The following is a 26,294-nucleotide window of genomic DNA, read 5'->3' on the forward strand; positions in this document are numbered from 1 at the left end:
ATATAAAACTTTTCCAACATTCCTCCGTGGAGTTTATTGTAAGATTATCAAATACATACTCTCTCATGGCAAAAACCACTGAATTACGAATTGAAAGGTCAATAGTGTCAAAAATACCTACGACGATATCGTCATACCGGAAGTCCCTTCTTTCAATCTACCCTCAATGCGCATGTGCAGAACGGTTTCGTCACGGCACGGGTCTATCACGCCACACCGGACGTGTCTAATAATTTTCGAATTTCCGACTGGATTACCGATCAGTTTGTGAATGAAATAATAGTTACCAACTGGTTATTTCGATTTCATCAAAATAATTAAATCAGAAATTGAGTGTAGAATTAATTTCATACACCACCGTTTACTCGCAAGGCCAATAGCGGTTGGAGGGGAGGGGAGGGGAGGTAGACGGAACAGCCAAATTAGTCTGAAATAAACTTAATTGCAAATTTCAATTTGAAAACGATTTTATTGGAAAGTTACATCAAATGTCATATATCATATAGTCTCATAAAATTCAATCGGGACGTTGCAGATTGGCAAGATAATTCGACAGATGCTTTAACGAGGCGCGCGCACATAAAATTAATTTGCAAGTCTGGTGATTATTTTACACGCCTTCCGTTTTTAAGACAAAAAGAAAAAAATATAGAATATAAATTTTATTCAATTATAATGAACAATTTTACAATTTTTTTAAATAACATTCAATTTCAAAAGTACTTTAGTAATCATTAATGAATCGTGTGAACGCAATGAATAAATAAATGGTCTTGTGGTAGGAAGCTGGTACCCAATGCTGGCGGGCCGTGGGGAAAAAACCCGTCTAAACCCTTCGTGGGGAATGCCGGGAAAGTGCCCACGCCCGGATACTTCAGTCTTTATAACATAATATTGGCACGGCGCCTTACAGTTCATAAATATCGTCCCGTTTTAAACAGCATGGTGCAACTGAATGAACTTGTTCTCGTGACTACAAACTATGATCTATATATAGTACAATGGTTGACAAGATGAAGCACAAGAATTTACCAAAGTGCATGTTATTCTACAGAAAGAGGTATTGAAGACAAAGACACATTCACTAGAGTCTTGACACAATCAAACCGATACTAATCTTAACTTTATGTAGGGGGTGAAGTCATAAATAAAGCGACTCAACCCTTTTACAACTGAGAGCATCCACAAAACTTGAATATAGTCATTTCTAATGATAATATATATTATATGATTATTACCCAGACATAAACCCGACTTTGACAAATAACTGGTTTTAAAATAAGTTTCTCAAATGTAATTTTGCCCTGAAATCGCAACTACATGACAGTACCTGTATGATACATATGATAAAGATTAAAGCAAGCTTGCTTTGGAATATTTCAGGTCTCACATTACACTTTATGGCCGTCCATGTAAATTTCAATATGAATTTTTTGATCCGGAGAAAAGGGTGCATATGTGATGATTTGGATTTATTTGTCAACTATAACCCTTGAGAAAATCATAATATAAGTGATATTAGTAATGTGCACTCCCCTATCTTGAGAGATGCCTGAACGCATCCAGCCATCCCTCATGAGGAGCAGACTGTACAAAAAATATAATGAAATATTTTCTCAAACGTAAAATATTTCATTATAGATTTTGCACAACCTATCAATGTAAAACCTCTTCATGTAAAAGCATTTACATGAAGTTGGATTTTACAAAGATGTGAGGGTTAGTTGAGATTAGTGTGCGATTATGATCTTCTCAAACGCTATACTGACGAACAACTCCACATCATCAACAGCACAAATTTGAAAAAATGACTACATCACTAAGATTGAAATAAAACACAGACGACCATAAGTGGGGGTGATACCAATGTTTTTTGAGCGAAAACCTATCTGCATTTAGAATGTGGATAAAGCAACTGGATATTCAATATAAATTTTTTCAACAATTATTATAATCACTGTAGAGGCAGACTTAAAATTTTCATACAGAACCACAATTCATCTTATTCAATTGATTATTTATGGAATTATAAATGATCATCCTGAACTTCAGTTTTCTCTTAAGCTATTGACAAAAGACGTTTCACTGTCATAAGTGAAAAAAAAAATCACTGAATGCAATTACACTCGACTCATCTGTGACCCATGAACAGCAAAAATTCTCAATATCCAAAAGACTTGAGTACATTATTAGGTTGTACCAGTATTCCTCTTACATTCAGTATATCGCTCTTCGTTACCATTCCACATTCTCTAATTTTTTGCAGACAAGCCGTGTCCTTAAAACGAAGACTGCTAGGACGTCCGATTAACGAAAGTGGCTACAGGGGCTCGTTGCTAGTGACATTAAGTGTTGCACTTTTAGGCGAGGATTGGTTTCTGCGTTCGGTCATTATTTCTGGAAAACTGCCCTTTCGTAGCCTACAAATGAAACGTAATGTAAAGTATGAAAAGCAATTGAAAGCTTCCAGTAATTACAACAAAGAACAGTTTTTACACACCGTTAATACTCATACTAGTACTTTGACATTTCATAATGCTATGGTTCTTAGTATGACTACTTTTTTATTTTATTTTATTTTAAATTGCTTTATTTTATTTTACTTCTATAACACAACACAAGAAAATTGCATTATGATTAAAGAGAGTGCGAAGATTCTACAATAAAAAAGTGACTGGAGAATAAGAGCTACAAAGGAGGGCATATGAATCACGAAAACGCCTAACGATCTAAACAATATAAACAAGTGAAAATACATGCTCACCTGTACGATGGCCTCTTGGTACCACAACCGCAGCACTTAGGGTGAGGTTGGGGGTAGTAGCTCCGAGTATTCTAGACCAGTGACAACGCCACGTCTGTCGCACTGGGTCTGATGAAAATCTGAAATTTGGCCGATAGGAAGTCAAAATATTTTGCGCGAGTGACTTTTTTCAAGTTTGCGACAAATTAAAAGAGCTTTTGGATTCTTAAATGTCTGGACTAAGAGTTTCATTGAATAAGTTGTAAATAGAAAACAAATGTCTACAAAGTTTCATGACAAGAACAAAAGTGCTGTCATTTGCTACCAGTAATACCTGGATTGCTCCATTTTAATCCTTTTCGTCTAAAAGTAAAGACTAACTTAAAATACTTTTTTTCAAGGGACCCAGTGATCTGAATGAGTAGCAATGAGTACCTGTGCCATGTTGACTGAGGAGTAAGACTTCATGTCATCTTCTGTGCTGTTCCAAGGCAAACCCAGCACTGTCAGGTCGCTGTACTTCTTGCTGTCCAGCCGCTTTGTTTTCACGTTGCGATTTTTCAGGGTCTCATCTCCTTTTCCTTTGTTCTCTAAAACGGTAACACATTCCAATTATTATTAAGAATGTTAATTGAATTATCAACACTTTGTTGTATCAATATTTCTATTATTTCCTGTGTAATCAATGACTGCGACATACTAATTATTGTTCGGACAAGTAGATTTTTCAGAATGTATGAATGTATGAATGAATGTATGAATGTATAGTGTTAAGACCATACGATTTTTTCGAAGTTTTCAAAACAGCTTTTGATTTGATTTAGTTTATTATCTTATATCGTAATTCTAAAAATGCCAAGGTCTTAAAATTTTTAATTTATATTCAAATACAATACAATCCAAATTCATTAAAATTTGTATTCGGACCAGTGAATGCTGATTTAGACCAAAAGATTTTAGGAAAGTTTAGGTCCAATAGCCAGTAAGGCGAAAAGCTTATGGCAAATCATTTAGGTCTATTTCTCACCCCAATAACACGGGTTACCTTCAAGGGTTTTCCATCTCAGTGAAACACCACATGGCTTGGACGCTTCCCCGATGCAGCCACCTCGTAGACAAACCATTGCAGGACTCGCTGGACGCTTTTCCGATGCAGCCACCTCGAAGACAGACCATGGCAGGACTCGCTGGACGCTTCCCCGATGCAGACACTTCGTAGACAGAACATGGCAGGACTCGCTGGACGCTTCCCTGATGCAGCCACCTCGTAGACAGACCTTGGCAGGACTCGCTGGATGCTTCCCCGATGCAGCCACCTCGTAGACAGACCATGGCAGGACTCGCTGGACGCTTCCCCATTGCAGCCACCTCATAGACAGGACGTGGCAGGACTCGCTGGCACCAAGGATTGATGGAAGTAGCTGAAGTGTAGATGTGGCTCTCTTTTCCTTGCAGTTGTCAGTGGTAGCTCTAGTGAGAATCGCCATAATCGAGTTCTGTTAACAGAAATAAAAAATTGGATTAATGACTTTTCATCATATTTCAGTACTCTGCATTCAGGCTTACCCTTAAGAGTTTATGTTAACAGAAATAAAAACGGATTAATTTCTTTCCTACATATGTCAGCACTCTAGAGTCAGGCTTACCCTTAAGGGTTTTCCATCTCGGTGAAACAACATATTCCTGGGACGCTTCCCCAATGGAACCACCTCGTAGACAGACCATGGCAGGACTTGCTGGCACTAAGGGTTGATCTAAATGTAGATGTGGCCCTCTTTTCCTTGCAGTTGTCAATGGGAGCTTTATCGATAATAGCCATAATCTAGTTCTGTTAACAGAAAGAAAAAACGGATTATTGATTTTTCCAACATATTTCTTTTAACAGAAAAAAAATGGATTAATGACTTTTCTAGATATGTCAGCACTCTGCAGTCAGGCTTACACTTAAGGGTTTTCTGTTAACAGAAATAAAAACGGATTAATGACTTTTCCTACCTATGTTAGCACTCTGCAGTCAGGCTTACCTATATGGGTTTTCCATCTCTGTGAAACACCATATGCCTGGGATGCTTCTCCATTGCAGCCACCTCGTAGACAGACCTTGGCAGGACTCGCTGGACGCTTCCCCGATGCAGCCACCTCGTAGACAGACCATGGCAGGACTTGCTGGACGCTTCCCTATTGCAGCCACCTCATAGACAGGACGTGGCAGGACTCGCTGGCACCAAGGGTTGATGGACGTAGCTGAAGTGTAGATGTGGCCCTCTTCTCCTTGCACTTGTCAGTGGGAGCTCTATCGAAACAGAAAGAAAAAAGAATTAATGACTTTTTCTACCTATGTGTACGCTCTGCAGTCAGGCTTACCTTTAAAGGTTTTCCATCTCAGGGAAACACCACATGCCGTCGACGCTTCCTCATTGCAACCATCTTGTAGACAGACCATTGCAGGACTAGCTGGACGCTTCCCCGATGCAGCCACCTCATTGACAGACCATGGCAGGACTCGCTGGACGCTTCCCCGATGCAGCCACCTCGTAGACAGGACGTGGCAGGACTCGCTGGCACCAAGGGTTGATGGACGTAGCTGAAGTGTAGATGTGGGTCTCCTTTCCTTGCAGTTGTCAGTGGTCAGTGGTAGCTCTAGTGAGAATCGCCATAATCGAGTTCTGTTAACAGAAAAAAAAACGGATTATGACTTTTCCTACATATTTCTGTTAACAGAAAGTAAAAAATTAATTAATGACTTTTCCTACATATGTCAGCACTCTTAAGGGTTTTCTGTTTACAGGAATAAAAACGGATTAGTGACTTTCTTTACCCATGTTAGTACTCTGCAGTCAGTCTTACCTCTGAGGGTTTTCCATCTCAGTGAATCACCATATGTCTGGAACGCTTTCCCATTATTGTCACCTCGTAGACAGACCATGGCAGGTCACTTTGGCACCAAGGATTACTGTATGTAGATGTGCCCCTCTTCTCCTTGTAGTTGTCAATGGGCGTTTTACCGAGAATCACCACATTCGAGTTCTGTTAACAGAAAGAAGAAACAGATTAATGACGTTTCCTACACATGTCTGTTAACAGAAATAAAAGCGGATTAATGACTTTTTCTACCCATGTTAGCACTCTGCAGTCAGGCTTACCTTTAAGGGTTTTCCATCTCATTGAAACACGATATGCCTGGGACTCTTCCCCAATGGAGCCACCTCGTAGACACAAATCATGGCAGGACTCGCTGGCACTTAGGATTGATCGAAGTAGCTGAATTGTAGATGTGACCCATTTCTCCTTGTAGTTGTCAGTGGGAGCTCTATCGAGAATCACCTTTATCGAGTTCTGTTAACAGAAAGAAAAACGGCTTAATGACTTTTCATACAATGTACATATGTCACTACTCTGCACGGATTAATAACTTTTTCTACATATTTCTGTTAACAGTAATAAAAAATGGATTAATGAATTTTCCTCTATATGTCAGCATTTTGCATTCAGGCTTACCTTTAAAGGTTTTCTGTTAACAGAAAAAAAAATAACGACTTTTCCTATCTATGTCAGCACTCTGCAGTCAGTCTTACCTTAATGGGTTTTCCATCTCAGTGAAACACCATATGCCTTGGACGCTTCCCCATTGCAGCCATCTTGTAGACAGACCATGGCAGGACTCGCTGGACGCTTCCCTAATGCAGCCACCTCGTAGAGACGGACCTGGCAGGACTCGCTGGCACCAAGGATTGACCGACGTGTAGATGTGGCCCTCTTCTCCTTGCAGTTGTCAGTGGGAGCTCTATCGAGAATCGCCATAATGGACTTCCGGTAAAAGAAAGAAATACGGATTAATGACTTTGCCTACCTATGTCAGCACTCTGCTTCCTGGACCTGGAATAGAAGAAACCTGGAATGCATGGAAATAAATGCAATGACACTACAAAAATAAAGCCCACAACAGCAGAAAGCCGATGACGTATCCTGCGAAGATTCCTGAGCAACGATTCCTCGTGGAGAGAAGCGAAGGTTTTAGCTGGCCAGCTTAGAGAAACGTCGAATCCACCGTCCAGACGACTCCTGTGAGCGATGCGTTGACTTGGGATGAGGAAAAGATTCGGAGAAACGTGAGTCCTGTGTCCTTATTGCTTGATACGGGGCGCAGTACATGGCATCCTTCTTGTTGCTCCAGATCTGTCTGCGTTGAATGAACGAAATTTCAAAATTTCGCGCTTTTATACCTTTAGTTGGTATATAGTCACATGGTGGCGTTCCTGGTCAACTTGTTCATAGGGGGTGGTGTTTGATAGTGATGCGCAAAATTGATGATAATATCTTATTGACATATACATTTTATTTACTATTTTTTATTTTGATTATTCTGTTTATCATTTTATTTTAAGATAAGAGTAATAAGTACTAAGCAGTGACTTCGAAATGTACAGGCATATTTGATGACAATTTCTGAGCAACATACCTTCTCCCCAAAATTATAATGGCCACGATGTCCGTTAAACCGGTACAGGTAGCCGTGAACTTCTCGCAGGCCACTATAGTACGTGCGTATACAAACACTGATCCAAAATGTGGGTAATGTAATAGGGCGTAGGGTGACTGCATTTTCGAGGCAGCCTGAGGGAGCATGATTGTTTTGATTGCAGTGAATTGTAGTGAGTCAATTGAAAATACACTGGACTTCGTGCCTACAGCCACCTCAGTACTCCGTAACACATTTTGTTATCAACTGAGTTTTTATTCTGAGAAATGAAAAACAAGTTATTGTGATTTTAAGAAACGAAAGAAAGCAGCACTAGGTCAAATGAAAAAAAATCTTTATTTATATATACTAGGCAGTAGAAACAAATGAATATTTTTTGCATATAAAAGGTCTACTGGTATAGGTAATAATTATAAGCGGGCACCTCTCTTCATGGCTTTGGGTTATCAATACTCTGATGCCAGTAGCATGAGTGGAGAAAAAAAACAAAAATAAAAATAAATAAGACATTAAGATAAAAATTAAAATTAAATATTTCTGATTTATGATCCCCTTAATACTCAATTGAAAACTGCACTAATACACATTTTAATATTGTTTTAAATCTGAGTGGTCACTGGCATCCTTTCACATCTCCCTGACGGCCACACAACCTAAGTTGTCGAACACTGAGCTTACATGTTAATAAGTCAATTGCTTACTATCAATGTTTTTATGGCCAGGCACACAACAGCTCCATTTGTGTGTGTGTGTGTGTGTTTTTTTTTTCAGTGAGGTTGTCTTTGACTCGACCCAGCTTGAAAATCGGACTCGAGCCTTGCTTCGCCTGCCACGAGTACACTCACTGTTTCTCCTTATATAGATCCGTTTGATATTTTTAAAAAATCGTTAAGAATTATCGAGAAAAAAGTTTGTTCAAGTGAAAAGATGTACTGCGATACTCGAGCGTTCATTTTCATAGATATCCCATATAAATAAATAAGTAATAAAAGTACCTCTGCAATTACAGTAATAAGAGATAACAGACAGTTATAGCTGTTTATATTTTACAGGGTTTGTTGAGAAATTGAGGAAATGTTAACAATGGAGAGTATTAATGTTATGGATATTGGACATGAGGAGTGCATGTCAATTACCCGGAGTTTCTGAGACAACGAGAAACTTTTCTTTCTGTAAGTTTAAGTAACACTCCGAGAATCGCAGGTCAGTCAAAACCCTACCATTATCAGGATGCCTGTGCGGTTTTTAACTTTTTTCCCATACTTTCCCAAATTTCGACGTTAACTGGACATGTAGCCATTATTCCAGTCTGAGGACCTCACTGTGGCTGTGTGTGTGCGCGTGTGCGTGTGTTTGTGTGTGTGTGTGTGTGTGTGTGTGTGTGTGTGAGAGAGAGAGAGAGAGAGAGAGAGCAAATATATGTGTGTGTGTGTGTGTGTGTGTGTGTGTGTGTGTGAGAGAGAGAGAGAGAAAGCAAATATGTGTGTGTGTGTGTGAGAGAGAGAGAGAGAGAGCGTGTGTGTTGTGGAAGTACTCTATCAACAAAAGGATTCTACGATGAATCGATTGTAAAAAAAAATAAAAATGAAATAAAATAAAAAAAACGCTAATGTGGTGGTGGTGACAGTTACTGTATATCTCCTCATTACAATAAATTAAATCATTTCATGAACATGACAAACTACATACATTGTATTGTATTGTAAAACGCTTCTACTATTATTTATTTCTTCTTGTTCACACACTCAAAATATCGATAATTCGAGATTTGTAACGATCACATTAATTGTAACGTCTCTCTAATAAAGGAAATGACATGTATTTAGTAGATAGCATTTGTAGTAAATGTTGTTGAGTCATAACATTTACGTAATAATTAGGTCTGAAAATTTGCATTTTAAATATATAATTCAAGAAATTTGCTGGACCTAAACTTCAGTCTGTGTACAATCATTCCCCAAAGTTTCAGTTATTTTGGTCGCTTTGTCTTAATGTTGTGTTCTTTCCAAAATATGCTCCAAATGGCCTCCGCGGCACATGAGACACTCACATACGTCCTGCATAAATTGTCAGCTGCTCTAACAGATCACTTCCTGTTGATCAGTCTCTCCTGAAATCTGCCAGGCTGAGGAATAATCTGATGTGTGGGGGTGACCCTGTTCTTGCTATATATATATGATACATACAAATATAATTATACATTTAAATAAAATCATTTTAATATGATTTCAATGAAAGGACGATGTACATATGTGCCACCTTTATGTAGTTGAGTTGGGGACCGAGCACGAAATACCGGGCATCGCCTTTGACAGCGAGTCGACCAACGTATTCTTGATAAAGTTGGCAAATTCCTCGTCACATTTCTTCGTAACGACTTTTATGTGGCACTTTACAAGGCGTCTCATGGCCCTGGAAAAAAAGAAAACACTGGGGTTAAGATAGGCATATATGATTAATAGGATAACTAAATCCAGGGGCAAACGCAAACGATGCTATAATATTACTTGGAGTTTCGACTTCAATTTTATCTTTTATCCAGCTTAAGACTTTCACATCAATACAACATCAATTATCAAAAACGTTGAACTGAACCGCAGAATATCAAGAAAAAATGTAGAAATTAAAACCCCCTTTACACTGGACGGCGTACTTTTTGCGTCCTTTGTGCGACCATGAAACTGGCATCGCTGTGGTCGATGAAAGGAGGCACAAGCATCGCTTTGGTTGCAGAATGAATGCTCTATGGTCGGCCAGTTGGCACGTAAAGTATTTTTTTTTTTACTCTCAAAAGGGGCCGTGCTACGGGACGCACAAAGGTCGCCGTCCAGTGTAAAGGGGGCTTTAAACAAACATTAACTTACGAACAAACGGATGACTCTGTCGCAGTACCCGCCATTGCCTTCCCTATCATCATTCCTAAAAATTCAGTCTTTGGTTTACACCTTCGTTCGGCAGCCATTGTATATCTTTGCATACATTCCTGATTTGGGAGGGTCACTGTAAAATGGTTAAGATAAAGATTAATTTTTATTTAGGCTATAAAAAATATACAATATCGGGAATAAAATGCTCTGAAAAAGCATCGATTTAAAAAAAAATAGAAAATAAAAAAAAAAAACATGAGTTCTGTATGAATTTAAAAGTTTAAAACTGTACTCAAAGGAATGCTACTGAAGGATAAAAGCTACATAAAATTGTTTACTACTCTTAAAAGCTTGATAAATACATTCCTTGGACAACCATAGACAACTTAAAAAAAGATGAAGTTAATTTCCCCGCCATTTTGAAGGGACTCAAAATGTCGTACTAATGGATTCTAGTTCCTTTCCAGGTCTGGAGTAGGCACTGTTATTTCTCTGTTCTTTAAATTGCTTATTTCGCTTGATCAAATTTGTGAAAACCAATTTCTTGTATAAGTTGGATTTTAATTTCATATTAATGAAAGAATAAATGTTTATTGATGAATGGCGGATATTAGATATAATCAAGCAGTAACTGCATATGAAGCTGACAGTTACATGTATTTAATACGAGAGGAGGCCAGAAAGTTTTAGGACAAATACCAATACAAAAATAAAAATAAGTTCTCAACATAACTTCATTAGAAGTGTAAGGAAGCTGTTTTCTCCTTCGAAAGTCAATTTACGGGAGGATTCTCGGGATTTTTTGGCGCCAGGTTTTAACTTGCTTTGTTAGAGGGCACGAATCGACTTCTTATCAAATGTTCTTCTCAGCAATGTAGCGTCCATTAGGGGCCATTACTATGTACATTATTTCGAGAGAGAGAGAGAGAGAGAGAGAGAGAGAGAGGAGGGTCCCATTGGGGGGGGGGGGGGGGAAGGTAGTGATCACAGTTCCAAGATATAGAATCTACATTCACAAATCACATTTAATAAAATTTATTCATACCTTACTGAAAGTGCGCGTCGAAAATCCTGAAAACCACGAATCGCCGTTGTATAGTGATTTCGCTTCACAAAGGGCGGAGATTAAAAAGCCGAATTCATGAGTAGCGGAAATAGAGTGCTTCACGAATCATGCTAAATAAAATGAGTGTTTCACGCATCTCAGGAAATAAAAGTGACCTTCACTCGTAACGGAAATAGCAAACGGACCCTCAGAGAGAGAGAGAGAGAGAGAGAGAGAGAGAGAGAGAAAGAGAAAGAGAGAGAGAAAGAGAGAGAGAGAGACTTACAGTTTCTCTCTAGCAGCCCACATGATGCATTAACACTGGATTGCAAGCTCTCTGCCGTCCCTCTGAAAAGCCTAGCAACTTGCGGATCGCACGAATCTCTGCTCGCTACCTCTTCGATGCATTCAATAACCCTCGGGTAAATGCTAAAGAAAATAAAAGGAGGAAAAATATAATAATAATGACGATAATATACAGACCGGTGTTAAAGGAGTGGTAGTCCTGGGAATGGACGTCCGGGGTCCCATATGATTAGTATAGGTTAGGGTTAGTCAGAGTATTGGGGTTAGTATATGGGACGAATGTTACCTATATAAAGTAATGGGTAACGGTCTACGGTCCCAGAGAACTACTATTCCCGTCACACCGGCAAACGGACAGATAGGCTGACAGACAGACAGGCAGACAGACAGGGAGAGATAGACAGACACACAGACAAACAAACAGACAGATAGACAATCAAATGTTGTAATAAATAAATAATACTTTAATTTTTTTAAATCTCTGCTGCTTTTAGATAGGCATACAGTTATATTAGAACCCTCGTTATTAAAAAAAAGTACCAAAATTCCAACACTTACTTGCAGATTTCTTTCAGGTCTTGAGCTGAGGGCGTATAATTGCCAGGCATCGCTTCCAAGGACATTGCTTTACTTTGGGTATAATCAATGAGATCTTGCATACACCCTTGAAGATCTAGAGGGGTGCAAGTTCCTGAACGCTTCACCACTAAAAGGTAACACGGAATAACCAAGGCACCAGCTATTTTATTATTTATTTGATTTCATGACTTCCAACTCATTCAAGTATTCATCCATCCATATATTTCAATAAAAAATTTATGTTTTTCATGGTGAGATCTTTAATTATCTGATAGCCAATCTCTTGCAATATTTATTTTGTTTTCGTTAACTGGATTTAGAAGCGTGTGCTTATTTTTATCTTAATGTATAAACATTTTTAGAAAAAAAAATATTTGCACTACCATTTTGGTATACTTTCCACTTTTTGGTTGCTATGCTTTTAATAGAATTCTTCTTACTCTCCTTTTTTGTCATTATATATATAGCGTACATATATACGCGTCTATTGGAATGTTGCTTAAAAAAGTCTGATGTCGAAAGTTGGTTTTACTCTTGTAACAGGGTTAAATATTTTGCTGGAAATTTTTTTAAAGAAAACAGGTGGAAAAATCAAGAAATTTTGTCTCAAAAGGAATACACACACTTGGGGTGGAGCCCGTTTGTCGGTCTCTCAGTGGTAGGGAGAATAGAGCCCAAACAATGAGAGACTGTGTTACAGTCTCTTATAGATCTCGTTTTCCAGAAAACATGCCCTCACTAGCGCTTCGTGATGAGGTTGCAAATCAAAACGCAGTCAGAAATTTATCAAATTGCGAGAAAACAAAAGAACTTAAACCTCCTTCGGAAAACTTACCCCCAGCGTTGCACAGTGATACCAGAAACGCAAATCCTAAAACAGTAGCGGAGCCCATGTTGCTCTTGAATTCTATATTCTGCAGGAACGATTTGGATATGGACAAGACCCAATGCTTTTATACCTTTAAACTAATAATGATTATCTCCTCATTAATTTCCGTTTCACTCAGGGCCACTCATTTGTTATTATAAACGCAATTTGAATTCAATTATCAACAATGATAAATTAAAGGGACCGTTCCTAAATATGTTTTTTATTTTTGAAGATTCTCGGTTTGTCTCCCATCGTTTTGGTAATAAAGTCATCGTGTATCGGCGTGGAAATATGCTGTGAATACTGCGTCTAAATATGAGAATGGAACTCCAAATTTGACGGGTTGACCAAAACAAGTTACAAGGGTCTCTTTAAATTGCGATTTCATAATATCATCCCTCCATTGAAATATCGATTTAACATTCAGTATGAAATATTGACGAGATTGTAATTGAAAAGGAAATAGGCTGAATATTCTGCATGAAACGTCAAGTCGGTACATGTTTAATAAATTGTGAATTTCCGACCTGGATTACCCATCAGTTTGTGAAAAATATTATAGTTATTAACTGGTTATTTCGATTTCGTCAAAATAATTTCATAATAAATTGGATGTAGAATTAATTTCGTAAACCACAGTTTAGTCTCAAGGCCAATAGCGGATGGGGGGAAGGGGGCTAGACGAACATTATAAGTTTCTCAGACGGGTAAAGCGCGGGTGGAATCAAATGTCCAAACTGGCTGTCTTTGTGTGGATGTAAACGGTAATAAGTCTTCTTGAAATATGCAGAATTTTATATTTAAACGGGAATTTTCTACTAAGAGTAAGAAGTACCCAAAATCATTTTGAAAATGGGCCCTTTGACTTTCAATGTCATCGACCTAATTTCAATCTTTTCATTCGACTGTCTTGTCTATTAATGCCTCTCTTAACACAACCATAGCTGATTATGGCGTAAGATCATCTTAGATGTGGTTTGTCAATCGAGTATGCGACAAAATATTAATTTATAATTAATTTATTTAATGCTTAATTCGAATCGTTCCATGACTTAAAAGTTCTTTTTTTCTTCTTTTTTTTTGTGTGAGGATCAAGAAAAACGAAGCCCCTCTAGGAAATCCTGGATCCGCCCCTATATATAAGGTACCCCTTCTTTAACATCAAGAGGTGCTGGATTCTTACATCCACAGCGTGATAGATTTCTTTAAGATAGTCGTTGCTAGGGGCTCTAATCCGACTAAGGAAAGCCTAGGTATCTGCTCGAGTTACTCCCGGAGAAAAAGGTAACGCAACACCGCAGCTTTATTTCCAAAACCAAAAATCAGTTTTATTACCTGGACATTGCCTGGTTTTATGGAAAAAATCTACTTGGCAGAAATCGACAAATCTTAAGTTTTAGTGAGATAAGGAGCAAATGAAAAGAATTTCGACTAATCGATAATTAAACAAGCCGCGCGCATATGCATGCAACTCTATTAAAATTAATTTGTAAGTCTGGTGATTATTTTGCCATCTGTACACTACTTTTAATAAAAAGAAAAAATTAGAAAATATAATTTTATTCAACTTCTAAATACAATAACATTCAATTTCAAAATTACTTTAGTAATCATTAATGAATCATGTAAACGCAATGAATCAATAAATGGTAGAACCCAATTCTCTCGGGCCGTGGGGAAAAACCCGTCTAAACCCTTCGTGGGGAATGCCGGGAAAGTGCCCACGCCCGGATACTTCAGTCTTTATAACATAATATTGGCACAACGCCTTACAGTTCATAAATATCGTCCCGTTTTAAACAGCATGGTGCAACTGAATGAACTTGTTCTCGTGACTACAAACTATGCTCTATATACAGTACAATGGTTGACAAGCTGAAGCACAAGAATTTACCAAAGTGCATGTAATTCTACAGAAAGAGGTATTGAAAACCAATACACATTCACTGGAGTCTTAACACAATTAAACCGAGACTAATTTTAACTTTATCTAGGGGGTGAAGTCATAAATAAAGTGACTCAACCCTTTTACAACTGAGAGCATCCACCAAAACTTGAATATAGTCATTTCTAATAATGATAATAAATATAATACGATTATTACCCAGACATAAACTTGACTTTGACAAATAACTGGTTTTAAAATAAGTTTCTCAAATGTAATTTTGCCCTGAAATCGCAACTACATGACAGTACCTGCATGATACATATGATAAAGATTAAAGCAAGCTTGCTTTGGAATATTTCAGGTCTCACATTACACTTTATGGCCGTCCATGTAAATTTCAATATGAATTTTTTGATCCGGAGAAAAGGGTGCATATGTGATGAATTGGATTTATTTGTCAACTATAACCCTTGAGAAAATCATAATATTAGTGATATTAGTAATGTGCACTCCCCTATCTTGAGAGATGCCTGAACGCTTCCAGCCATCCCTCATGAGGAGCAGACTGTACAAAAAATATAATGAAATATTTTCTCAAACGTAAAATATTTCATTATAGATTTTGCACAACCTATCAATGTAAAATCTCTTCATGTAAAAGCATTTACATGAAGTCGGATTTTACAAAGATGTGAGGGTTAGTTGAGGTTAGTGTGCGGATTATGATCTTCTCAAACGCTATACTGACGAACAACTCCACATCATCAACAGCACATATTTGAAAAATGACTACATCACTAAGATTGAAATAAAACACAGACGACCATAAGTGGTGGTGATACCAAAGTTTGAGCGAAAACCCATCTGCATTTAGAATGTGGATAAAGCAACTGGATATTCAATATTAAATTTTAAAACAATTATTATAATCACTGTAGAAGCAGACTTAAAATTTTCATACAGAACCACAATTCATCTTATTCAATTGATTATTCATGGAATTATAAATGAGCATCCTGAACTTCAGATTTCTCTTAAGCTATTGACAAAAGACGTTTCACTGTCATAAGTGAAAAAAACTCACTAAATGCAATTGCACTCGACTCATCTGTGACCCATGAACAGCAAAAATTCTCAATATCCAAAAGACTTGAGTGCATTATTAGGTTGTACCAGTATTCCTCTTACATTCAGTATATCGCTCTTCATTACCATTCCACATTCTCTAATTTTTTGCAGACAAGCTGTGTCCTTAAAACGAAGACTGCTAGGATGTCCGGTCATCAATGAAAGTGGCTACAGGGGCTCATTGCTAGCGACATATAGTGTTGCACTTTTAGGCGAGGATTGGTTTCTGCGTTCGGTCATTATTTCTGGAAAACTGCCCTTTCGTAGCCTACAAATGAAACGTAATGTAAAGTATGAAAAGAAATTAAAAGCTTCCAGTAATTACAACAAAGATCAGTTTTTACACACCGTTAATACTCGTACTAGTATTTTAATATTTCATAATGCTATGGTTCTGAATATGACTACTTTTTATTTTATTTTATTTTAAATTGCTTTTTTTTATTTTACTTCTATAACACAACACAAGAAAATTGCATTATGATTAAAGAAAGTGCGAAGATTCTTCAATAAAAAAAGTGACTGGAGAATAAGAGCTACAAAGGAGGGCATATGAATCACGAAAACGCCTAAGGATCTAAACAATATAAACAAGTGAAAATACATGCTCACCTATACGATGGCCTCTTGGTACCACAACCGCAGCACTTAGGGTGAGGTTGGGAGTTGTAGCTCCGAGTATTCTAGACCAGTGACAACGCCACATGTGTTGCACTGGGTCTGATGAAAATCTGAAATTTGGCCGATAGGAAGTCAAAATATTTTGCGCGAGTGATTTTTTTCAAGTTTGTGACAAATTAAAAGAGCTTTTGGATTCTTAAATGTCTGGACTAAGAATTTCCTTGAATAAGTTGTAAATAGAAAACAAATGTCTACAAAGTTTTATGACAAGAACAAAAGTGCTGTCATTTGCTACTAGTAATACCTGGATTGCTCCATTTTAATCCTTTTCGTCTAAAAGTAAAGACTAACTTAAAATACTTTTCAAGGGACCCAGTGATCTGAATGAGTAGCAATGAGTACCTGTGCCATGTTGACTGAAGAGTAAGACTTCATGTCATCTTCTGTGCTGTTCCAAGGCAAACCCAGCACTATCAGGTCGCTGTACTTCTTGCTGTACAGCCGCTTTGTTTTCACGTTGCGATTTTTCAGGGTCTCATCTCCTTTTCCTTTGTTCTCTAAAACGGTAACACATTCCAATTATTATTAAGAATGTTAATTGAATTACCAACACTTTGTTGTATCAATATTTCTATTATTTTCTGTGTAATCAATGACTGCGACATACTAATTATTGTTCGGACAAGTAGATTTTTCAGAATGTATGAATATAGTGTTAAGACCATAAGATTTTTTCGAAGTTTTCAAAACAGCTTTTGATTTGATTTAGTTTTTTTTATGTTATATCGTAATTCTAAAAATGCCAAGGTCTTAAAATTTTTAATCTATATTCAAATACAATACAATCCAAATTCATTGAAATTTGTATTCGGACCAGTGAATGCTGATTTAGACCAAAAGATTTTAGGAAAGTTTAGGTCCAATAGCCAGTAAGGCGAAAACCTTATGGCAAATCATTTAAGTCTATTTCTCACCCCAATAACACGGGTTACCTTTAAGGGTTTTCCATCTCAGTGAACGACACATGGCTTCTCCGATGCAGCCACCTCGAAGACAGACCATGGCAGGACTTGCTGAACGCTTCCCCGATGCAGACACCTCGTAGACAGACCTTGGCAGGACTCGCTGGACGCTTCCCCGATGCAGCCACCTCGTAGACAGACCATGGCAGGACTTGCTGGCACTAAGGGTTGATCTAAATGTAGATGTGGCCCTCTTTTCCTTGCAGTTGTCAATGGGAACTTTATCGATAATAGCCATAATCTAGTTCTGTTAACAGAAAGAAAAAAACGGATTATTGATTTTTCCAACATATGTCTTTTAAACAGAAAAAATGGATTAATGACTTTTCTAGATATGTCAGCACTCTGCAGTCAGGCTTACACTTAAGGGTATTCTGTTAACAGAAATAAAAACGGATTAATGACTTTTCCTACCTTTGTTAGCACTCTGCAGTCAGGCTTACCTATATGGGTTTTCCATCTCTGTGAAACACCATATGCCTGGGATGCTTCTCCATTGCAGCCACCTCGTAGACAGACCATGGCAGGACTCGCTGGACGCTTCCCCATTGCAGCCACCTCATAGACAGGACGTGGCAGGACTCGCTGACACAAAGGGTTGATGGACGTAGCTGAAGTGTAGATGTGGCCCTCTTCTCCTTGCACTTGTCAGTGGGAGCTCTATCGAAACAGAAAGAAAATAGAATTAATGACTTTTTCTACCTATGTGAACACTCTGCAGTCAGGCTTACCTTTAAAGGTTTTCCATCTGAGGGAAACACCACATGCCTTGGACGCTTCCTCATTGCAACCATCTTGTAGACGGACCATGACAGGACTCGCTGGACGCTTTCCCCAATGCAGCCATCTCGTAGACAGACCATGGCAGGACTCGCTGGACGCTTCCTCATTGCAGCCACCTCATAGACAGGACGTGGCAGGACTCGCTGCCACCATGGATTGATGAACGTAGCTGAAGTGTAGATGTGGGTCTCTTCTCCTTGCAGTTGTCAGTGGTAGCTCTAGAGAGAATCGCCATAATCGAGTTCTGTTAACCATCTCGTAGACAGACCAAGGCAGGACTCGCTGGACACTTCCCCGATGCAGCCACCTCGTTGACACACCATGGCAGGACTCGCTGGACGCTTCCTCATTGCAGCCACCTTATAGACAGGACGTGGCAGGACTCGCTGTCACCATGGATTGATGAACGTAGCTGAAGTGTAGATGTGGGTCTCTTCTCCTTGCAGTTGCCAGTGGTAGCTCTAGCGAGAATCGCCATAATCGAGTTCTGTTAACAGAAAGTAAAAAATTAATTAATGACTTTTCCTACATATGTCAGCACTCTGCACTCAGGCTTACCTTTAAGGGTTTTCTCGCTGGACGCTTCCCTAATGCAGCCACCTCGCTGAGACGGACCTGGCAGGACTCGCTGGCACCAAGGATTGACCGACGTGTAGATGTGGCCCTCTTCTCCTTGCAGTTGTCAGTGGGAGCTCTATCGAGAATCGACATAATGGACTTCTGGTAAAAGAAAGAAAAACGGATTAATAACTTTGCCTACCTATGTCAGCACTCTGCTTCCTGGACCTGTAATAGAAGAAACCTGGAATGCATGGAAATAAATGCAATGACACTACAAAAATAAAGCCCACAACAGCAGAAAGCCGATGACGTATCCTGCGAAGATTCCTGAGCGACGATTCCTCGTGGAGAGATGCGAAGGTTTTAGCTGGCCAGCTTAGAGAAATGTCGAATCCACCGTCCAGACGACTCCGATGAGCGATGCGTCGACTTGGGATGAGGAATAGATTCGGAGAAACGCGAGTCCTGTGTCCTTATTGCTTGATACGGGGCGCAGTAAATGGCATCCTTCTTGTTGCTCCTGATCTGTCTGCGTAGAATGAACGAAATTTCGAAATTCTGCGCTTTTATACCTTTAGTTGGTATATAGTCACATGGTGGCGTTCCTTGTCAACTTGTTCATAGGGGTGGTGTTTGATAGTGATGCGCAAAATTGATTATTATATATTATTGACATATACATTTTATTTACTATTTTTCATTTTGATTATTCTGTTTATCATTTTATTTTAAGATAAGAGTAATAAGTACTAAGCAGTGACTTCGAAATGTACAGGCATATTTGATGACAATTTCTGAGCAACATACCTTCTCCCCAAAATTATAATGGCCATGATGTCCGTTAAACCGGTACAGGTAGTAGTGAACTTCTCGCAGGCCACTATAGTACGTGCGTATACAAACACTGATCCAAAATGTGGGTAATGTAATAGGGCGTAGGGTGACTGCATTTTCGAGGCAGCCTGAGGGAGCATGATTGTTTTGGTTGCAGTGAATTGTAGTGAGCCAATTGAAAATACACTGGACTTCGTGCCTACAGCCACCTCAGTACTTTGAAACACATTTTTTATCAACTGAGTATTTATTCTGAGAAATGAAAAACAAGTTATTGTTATTTTACGAAACGAAAGAAAGCAGCACTAGGTCAAATGAAAAAATCTTGATTTACTTATACTAGGCAGTAGAAACAAATGAATATTTTTTGCATATAAAAGGTCTACTGGTATAGGTAATAATTATAAGCGGGCACCTCTCTTCACGGCTTTGGGTTATCAATACTCTGATGCCAGTAGCATGAGTGGAGAAAAAAACAAAAATTAAAATAAAAAAGACATTAAGATAAAAATTAAATATTTCTGATTTATACGTCTTTATCCCCTTAATACTCAATTGAAAACTGCAATAATACACATTTTAATATTGTTTTAAGTCTGAGTGGTCACTGGCATCCTTTCACATCTCCCTGACGACCACACAACGTAAGTTGTCGAACACTGAGCTTACATGTTAATAAGTCAATTGCTTACTATCAATGTTTTTATGGCCAGGCACACAACAGCTCCATTTGTGTGTGTGTGTTTTTTTTTTTCAATGAGGTTGTCTTTGACTCGACCCAGCTTGAAAATCGGACTCGAGCCTTGCTTCGCCTGCCACGAGTACACTCACTGTTTCTCCTTATATAGATCCGTTTGATATTTTTAAAAAATCGTTAAGAATTATCGAGAAAAAAGTTCGTTCAAGTGAAAAGATGTACTGCGATACTCGAGCGTTCATTTTCGTAGATATCCCATATAAATAAATAAGTAATAAAAGTGCATCTGCAATTACAGTAATAAGAGATAACAGACAGTTATAGCTGTTTATATTTTACAAGGTTTGTTGAGAAATTGAGGAAATGTTAACAATGGAGAGTATTAATGTTATGGATATTGGACATGAGGAGTGCATGTCAATTACCCGGAGTTTCTGAGACAACGAGAAACTTTTATTCTGTAAGTTTAAGTAACACTCCGAGAATCGCAGGTCAGTCAAAACCCTTCCATTATCAGGATGCCTGTGCGGTTTTTAACTTTTTTTCCCATACTTTCCCAAAATTCGACGTTAACTGGATATGTAGCCATTATTTCTGTCTGAGGACCTCACTGTGGCTGTGTGTGTGTGAGAGAGAGAGAGAGAGAGAGAGAGAGAATGTGTGTGTGTGTGTGTGTGTGTGTATGTGTGTGTGTGAGAGAGAGAGAGAAAGAGAGAGAGAGCGCGCGCGTGTGTGTTGTGGAAGTACCTTATCAACAAATGGATTCTACGATGAATCGATTGTAAAAAAAATAAAAATAAATAAAATAAAATAAAAAACGCTAATGTGGTGGTGGTGACAGTTACTGTATATCTCCTCATTACAATAAATTAAATCATTTCATGAACATGACAAACTACATACATTGTATTTTAAAACGCTTCTACTATTATTTATTTCTCCTTGTTCACACACTCAAAATATCGATAATTCGAGATTTGTGACGATCACATTAATTGTAACGTCTCTCTAATAAAGGAAATGACATGTATTTAGTAGATAGCATTTGTAGTAAATGTTGTTGAGTCATAACATTTACGTAATAATTAGGTCTGAAAATTTGCATTTTAAATACATAATTCAAGATATTTGCTGGACCTAAACTTCAGTCTGTGTACGATCATTCCCCAAAGTTTCAGTTATTTTGGTAGCTTTGTCTTAATGTTGTGTTCTTTCCAAAATATGCTCCAAATGGCCTCCGCGGCACATGAAACACTCACATACGTCCTGCATAAATTGTCAGCTGCTCTAACAGATCACTTCCTGTTGATCAGTCTCTCCTGAAATCTGCCAGGCTGAGGAATAATCTGATGTGTGGGGATGACCCTGTTCTTGCTATATATATATATATATATATATATATATATATATATATAATACATACAAATGTAATTATACATTTAAATAATATCATTTTAATATGATTTCAATGAAAGGACAATGTGCATATGTGCCACCTTTATGTAGTTGAGTTGGGGACCGAGCACGAAATACCGGGCATCGCCTTTGACAGCGAGTCGACCAACGTATTCTTGATAAAGTTGGCAAATTCCTCGTCACATTTCTTTGTAACGACTTTTATGTGGCACTTTACAAGGCGTCTCATGGCCCTGAAAAAAAAACACTGGGGTTAAGATAGGCATATGTGATTAGCAGGATAGCTAAGTCCAGGGGCAAACGCAAACGATGCTATGATATTACTTGGAGTTTCGACTTCACTTTTATCTTTTTATCTAGCTTAAGACTTTCACATCAAAACATCATCAATTATCAAAAACGTTGAACTGAACCGCAGAATATCAAGAATAATGTAGAAATCAAAACCTCCTTTACACTGGGCGGCGTCCTTTCTGCGTCCTTTGTGCGACCATGAAACTGGCATCGCTGTGGTCGTAGAAAGGAGGCACAAGCATCGCTTCGGTTGCAGAATGAATGCTCTATGGTCGGCCAGTTGGCACGTAAAGTTCGTTCTTTACTCTCAAAAGGGGCCGTGCTAAGGGACGCACAAAGGACGCCGTCCAGTGTAAAAGGGGCTTTAAACAAACATTAACTTACCAACAAACAGAAGACTCTGTCGCAGTACCCGCCATTGCCTTCCCAATCATCATCCCTAAAAATTCAGTCTTTGGTTTACACCGTCGTTCGGCAGCCATTGTATATCTTCGCATGCATTCATGATTTTGGAGGGTCACTGTTAAATGGTTAAGAAAAAGATTAATTTTTATTTAGCCTATAAAAAATGTACAATATCGGGAATAAAATGCTCTGAAAAAGCATCGGTGTAAAAAAATAGAAAATAAAAAAAAAACAGTGCTGTATGAATTAAAAAGTTTAAAACTGTACTCAAAGGAATGCGACTGAAGGATAAAAGCTACATAAAATCGTTTACTACCCTTAAAAGCTTGATAAATAAATTCCTTGGACAACCATAGACAACTTAAAAAAAAAGATGAAGTTAATTTCCCCGCCATTTTGAAGGGACTCAAAATGTCGTATTATTGGATTCTAGTTTCTATTCCAGGTCTGGAGTAGGCACTGTTATTTCGCTGTTCTCTAAATTGCTTATTTCGCTTGATCTAATTTGTGAAAATCAATTTCTTGTATTAGCTGGATTTAAATTTCATATTAATGATAGAATAAATGTTTGTTAATGAATGGCGGATATTACATATAGTCAAGCAGTGACTGCAGTGAGGCTGACAGTTAAATGTATTCACTACGAGAGGAGGCCAAAAAGTTTTAGGACAAAAACTGAAAAAGGGAAGCTTTACTTTTGAAAAAAAAAAAATTGCTCACAGCATATCTTCATCAGAAGTGTAAGGAAGTTGTATTTCCCTTCGAAAATCAATTTACGGGAGAATTCTGGGGATGTTTTGGCGCCAGGTCTTAACCTGTTTTGTTTGAGGACACGAATCGAGTTCTTATCAAATGTTCTTTACAGCAATGTAGCGTCCATTTAGGGACCACAACTATGTAGATTATTGAGACAGAGAGAGGAGGAGGAGGGTCCCATGGGGGGGGGGGGTTGATCACAGTTCCCGGAAATAGAAGCAACATTCACAAATTACATTAAATAAAATTTATTCATACGTCACTAACAATGCGCGTCGAAGATCCTGAAAACCACGGATCACCGGGTATAATGATTTCGTTTCACAAATGGCGGAGATTAAAAAGCCTCATTCACAAGTCACGGAAATGGTGTGCTTTATGAATCACGCTAAATGAAATTAACGTTTCACGCATCTCAGGAAATAAAAAGTGACTTTCACGGGTAACGGAAATAACAAACGGACCCTCAGAGAGAGAGAGAGAGAGAGAGAGAGAGAGAGAGAGAAAGAGAGAGAGAGAGCGACTTACAGTTTCTCTCTTGCTCCCCACATGTTGAATTAATACTGGATTGCAAGCTCTCTGCCGTCCCTCTGAAAAGCCTAGCAACTTCCGGATCGCACGAATCTCTGCTCGCTACCTCTTCGATACATTCAATAACTCTCGGGTATATGCTAAAAATAGAAGCAAAATAATAATAATAAACAGAGTGGTAGTCCTAGGAATGGACGTCCGGGGTCCCATATGATTAGTGCAAGTTAGGGTTAGTCAGAGTATTGGGGTTTGTATATGGGACGAATGTCACCCGTATAAAGTAAAGCCTAGGTCCCAACTACGTTTTGGACGCACGGTTTTTAGGTTCCTTGCGTTCGGCTAGAACGTAGCTTGATCGCACGTAGCGGCTGTTGATCATGTCGAAAAGTTTCTAAGTGCTGTTTGCGTCCTCCAAAAGTCGCACGATGGACGTGCTCCTCACGCACGAACTCCTTCCCGATTCCTTCCCTGCGATCTAGCTACATCCTAGACGGACGCAAGGAACCTAAAAACCGTGCGTCCAAAACGTAGTTGGGACCTAGGCTTTAGGGTTAGTCAGAGTATTGGGGTTAGTATATGGGACGAATATCACCCGTATAAAGTAAAGGGTAACGGTCTACGGTTCCCAGCGGACAACATAATTCCTGTCATACCGGCAAACGGACAGATAGGCTGACAGACACACGGACAGACAAACAGACAGATAGACAATCAAATGTAATAAATAAATAATACTTTAATTTTTTTTACATCTCTGCTGCTTTCAGATAGGAATACACTTATATTAGAACCCTCGTTATTAAAAAAAAAATTAACAAAAAAAGTACAGAAATTCCAACACTTACTTGCAGATTTCTTTCAGGTCTTGAGCTGAGGGCGTATACCTGCCAGACATCGCTTCCAAGGATAGTCCTTTACTTTGGGCAAAATCAATGAGATGTTGCGTACACCCTTGAAGATCTAGCGGGGAGCAAGTTCCGGAACGCTTCACCACTAAAAGGTAAAACGGAATAACCAAGGCACCAGCTATTTTATTATTCATTTGATTTCAAGCCTTTATTGACTTCCAACTCATTCAAGTATTCATCCATCCATATTTTCAATAATAAATTTATGTTTTTCATGGTGAGATATTTAATTATCAGATTGCTAATTTCTCGCAATATTTATTTCGCTTTCGTTAACTTAATTTAGAAGCGTGTTCTTAAATGATCTTAATGTATAAACATTTTAGAAAAAAATAATCGCTTTACTATTTTAGTATAATTTCGACCTTTTGGTTGCTATGCTTTTAATAATATTCTTCTTCTTCTCCTCCTCCTCTTTTTTTTGTCATTATATAGCGTACATATATCAAGCCCGTAGCCAGGGGGGTTCGGGGGTTCGAAAGAACCGCCCCTTTTGCTGTGAAAAGGTCCACTCTGGGCAAAATATGATCTAGGTACATAAAGTTTTTATGGGAAAAGGTCCACTTTTTCAGAATAAGAACCCCCCTTTTGAAATTGGTGGCTACGGGCCTGTATATAGACCTACTGCCAATCAGTGACTTTCGAAATAAAGCACCGTAGACACGGTTCAAATAATGTATATTCTCGATGACGATTATCCGGAAAAATACGCGTTATTAGAATATTGCTTAAAAAGACTGATGTCGAGAGTTGGTTTTACCAAGGAGTTATAACAGACACACTCTTGTCACAGGGTTTAATATTTTGCTGGAATATTTTTATAAAGAAAACAGGTGAAAAAACCAAGAAATTTTGTCTCAAAAAGAATATACACACTTGGGGGTGGAGCCCGTTTGCGGGTTTCTCAATGGTCGGAATGAATAGAGCCCAAAGAACAATGAGAGACTGTGTATTAGTCTCGTATAAATCTTGTTTCCCAGAAAACGTACCCTCCCTGGCGCTTCGTGATGAGGCTGCAAATTAAAATGAAGTCAGATATTTATAAAAATGCGAGAAAACATACAAACTTTAACCTCCCTGGGAAAACTTACCCCCAGCGTTGCACAGTGATACCAGAAACGCAAATCCTAAAACAGTAGCGGAGCCCATGTTGCTCTTGAATTCTATATTCTGCAGGAACGATTTGGCTATGGACAAGACCCAATGCTTTTATACCTTTAAACTGATAATGATTATCTCTTCATTAATTTCACTCAGGGCCACTCATTTGTTATTATGAACGCAATTTGAATTCAATTATCAACAATGATTAATTAAAGGGACCGTCCCTAAATATGTTTTTTTTTTTTTTTTGAAGATTCTCGGTTTGTCTCCCATCGTTTTGGTAATAAAGTCATCGTGTATCGGCGTGGAAATATGCTGTGAATACTGCGTCTCAATATGAGCATGGAACTCCAAATTTGACGGGTTGACAAAAACAAGTTACAAGGGTCTCTTTAAATTGCGATTTCATAATATCATCCCTCCATTGAAATATCGGTTTAACATTCAGTATGAAA

At 38.4% G+C, this 26,294-nt stretch overlaps 4 protein-coding genes across 8 annotated transcripts in view; all 4 read right to left on the minus strand.

The window, feature by feature from the left end:
• Positions 1 to 647: 647 nt before the first annotated feature.
• Positions 648 to 26,294, minus strand: part of LOC106164806 (uncharacterized) — a 34,059-nt gene continuing 8,412 nt past the window's right edge. The window contains exons 6-12 of one of the 4 annotated variants that reach the window (XM_086994067.1): positions 5,591 to 5,653; positions 4,768 to 5,409; positions 4,390 to 4,571; positions 3,771 to 4,239; positions 3,179 to 3,333; positions 2,765 to 2,883; positions 648 to 2,420 (exon numbers count right to left, since the gene is read on the minus strand). In XM_086994067.1, the coding sequence (XP_086850193.1) occupies positions 2,836 to 2,883; positions 3,179 to 3,333; positions 3,771 to 4,239; positions 4,390 to 4,422 (705 nt within the window). In that variant the 5' untranslated portion in view covers positions 4,423 to 4,571; positions 4,768 to 5,409; positions 5,591 to 5,653 and the 3' untranslated portion in view covers positions 648 to 2,420; positions 2,765 to 2,835. Of the gene's footprint in view, positions 2,421 to 2,764; positions 2,884 to 3,178; positions 3,334 to 3,770; positions 4,240 to 4,389; positions 4,572 to 4,767; positions 5,410 to 5,590; positions 5,771 to 5,886; positions 6,080 to 6,318; positions 7,393 to 26,294 lie in introns of those variants that run through there. The other 3 variants (XM_086994068.1, XM_086994070.1, XM_086994069.1) reach the window with 3 other exon arrangements.
• Positions 8,914 to 12,997, minus strand: LOC106175555 (uncharacterized). Its single transcript, XM_086994371.1, has 5 exons — positions 12,856 to 12,997; positions 12,000 to 12,147; positions 11,422 to 11,564; positions 10,088 to 10,223; positions 8,914 to 9,635 (listed from the first exon to the last, which is right to left on the minus strand). Exons 1-5 carry the CDS (start codon positions 12,911 to 12,913, stop codon positions 9,485 to 9,487), a joined length of 636 nt encoding a protein of 211 aa, XP_086850497.1. The 5' UTR covers positions 12,914 to 12,997; the 3' UTR covers positions 8,914 to 9,484.
• On the minus strand, positions 14,436 to 18,900 carry LOC147760317 (TAR DNA-binding protein 43-like). Its single transcript, XM_086994372.1, has 5 exons — positions 17,994 to 18,900; positions 17,521 to 17,797; positions 16,931 to 17,085; positions 16,520 to 16,638; positions 14,436 to 16,175 (listed from the first exon to the last, which is right to left on the minus strand). Exons 2-4 carry the CDS (start codon positions 17,786 to 17,788, stop codon positions 16,591 to 16,593), a joined length of 471 nt encoding a protein of 156 aa, XP_086850498.1. The 5' UTR covers positions 17,789 to 17,797; positions 17,994 to 18,900; the 3' UTR covers positions 14,436 to 16,175; positions 16,520 to 16,590.
• Positions 18,920 to 25,925, minus strand: LOC106164804 (uncharacterized). 2 transcript variants are annotated; one of them, XM_086994370.1, is made up of 6 exons: positions 25,827 to 25,925; positions 24,673 to 24,820; positions 23,825 to 23,967; positions 22,520 to 22,655; positions 21,922 to 22,074; positions 18,920 to 19,053 (listed from the first exon to the last, which is right to left on the minus strand). In XM_086994370.1, exons 1-5 carry the CDS (start codon positions 25,882 to 25,884, stop codon positions 21,924 to 21,926), a joined length of 636 nt encoding a protein of 211 aa, XP_086850496.1. In that variant the 5' UTR covers positions 25,885 to 25,925; the 3' UTR covers positions 18,920 to 19,053; positions 21,922 to 21,923. The 2 variants fall into 2 exon arrangements, with proteins under 2 accessions (XP_086850496.1, XP_086850495.1); XM_086994369.1 differs by lacking the exon at positions 18,920 to 19,053 and having other exon boundaries at positions 21,252 to 22,074.

Source organism: Lingula anatina, chromosome 8 (genome assembly GCF_051362555.1).
Source record: "Lingula anatina isolate TDL-2025a chromosome 8, LinAna3.0, whole genome shotgun sequence".
Classification (NCBI taxonomy): domain Eukaryota; kingdom Metazoa; phylum Brachiopoda; class Lingulata; order Lingulida; family Lingulidae; genus Lingula; species Lingula anatina.

Bases quoted from the DNA above. Each gene is read 5' to 3' on its own strand.
- LOC106175555 (XM_086994371.1), bottom strand. From the start codon at position 12,913: ATGGGCTCCGCTACTGTTTTAGGATTTGCGTTTCTGGTATCACTGTGC. The intron at 12,148-12,855 runs GTAAGTTTTCCG...GTTACCTTTTAG, and splicing joins ATCACTGTGCAACGCTGGGG to TGGTGAAGCGTTCAGGAACT. The intron at 9,636-10,087 runs GTAAGTTAATGT...CTTTTTTTCCAG, and splicing joins ACAGAGTCATCCGTTTGTTC to GGCCATGAGACGCCTTGTAA.
- LOC147760317 (XM_086994372.1), bottom strand. From the start codon at position 17,788: ATGGCTATTATCGATAAAGTTCCCATTGACAACTGCAAGGAAAAGAGG. The intron at 17,086-17,520 runs GTAACCCGTGTT...TTACCGTTTTAG, and splicing joins GAGATGGAAAACCCTTAAAG to AGAACAAAGGAAAAGGAGAT. The intron at 16,639-16,930 runs GTACTCATTGCT...GCCAAATTTCAG, and splicing joins CTTCAGTCAACATGGCACAG to ATTTTCATCAGACCCAGTGC.
- LOC106164804 (XM_086994370.1), bottom strand. From the start codon at position 25,884: ATGGGCTCCGCTACTGTTTTAGGATTTGCGTTTCTGGTATCACTGTGC. The intron at 24,821-25,826 runs GTAAGTTTTCCC...TTTACCTTTTAG, and splicing joins ATCACTGTGCAACGCTGGGG to TGGTGAAGCGTTCCGGAACT. The intron at 22,656-23,824 runs GTAAGTCGCTCT...ACCATTTAACAG, and splicing joins TGGGGAGCAAGAGAGAAACT to TGACCCTCCAAAATCATGAA.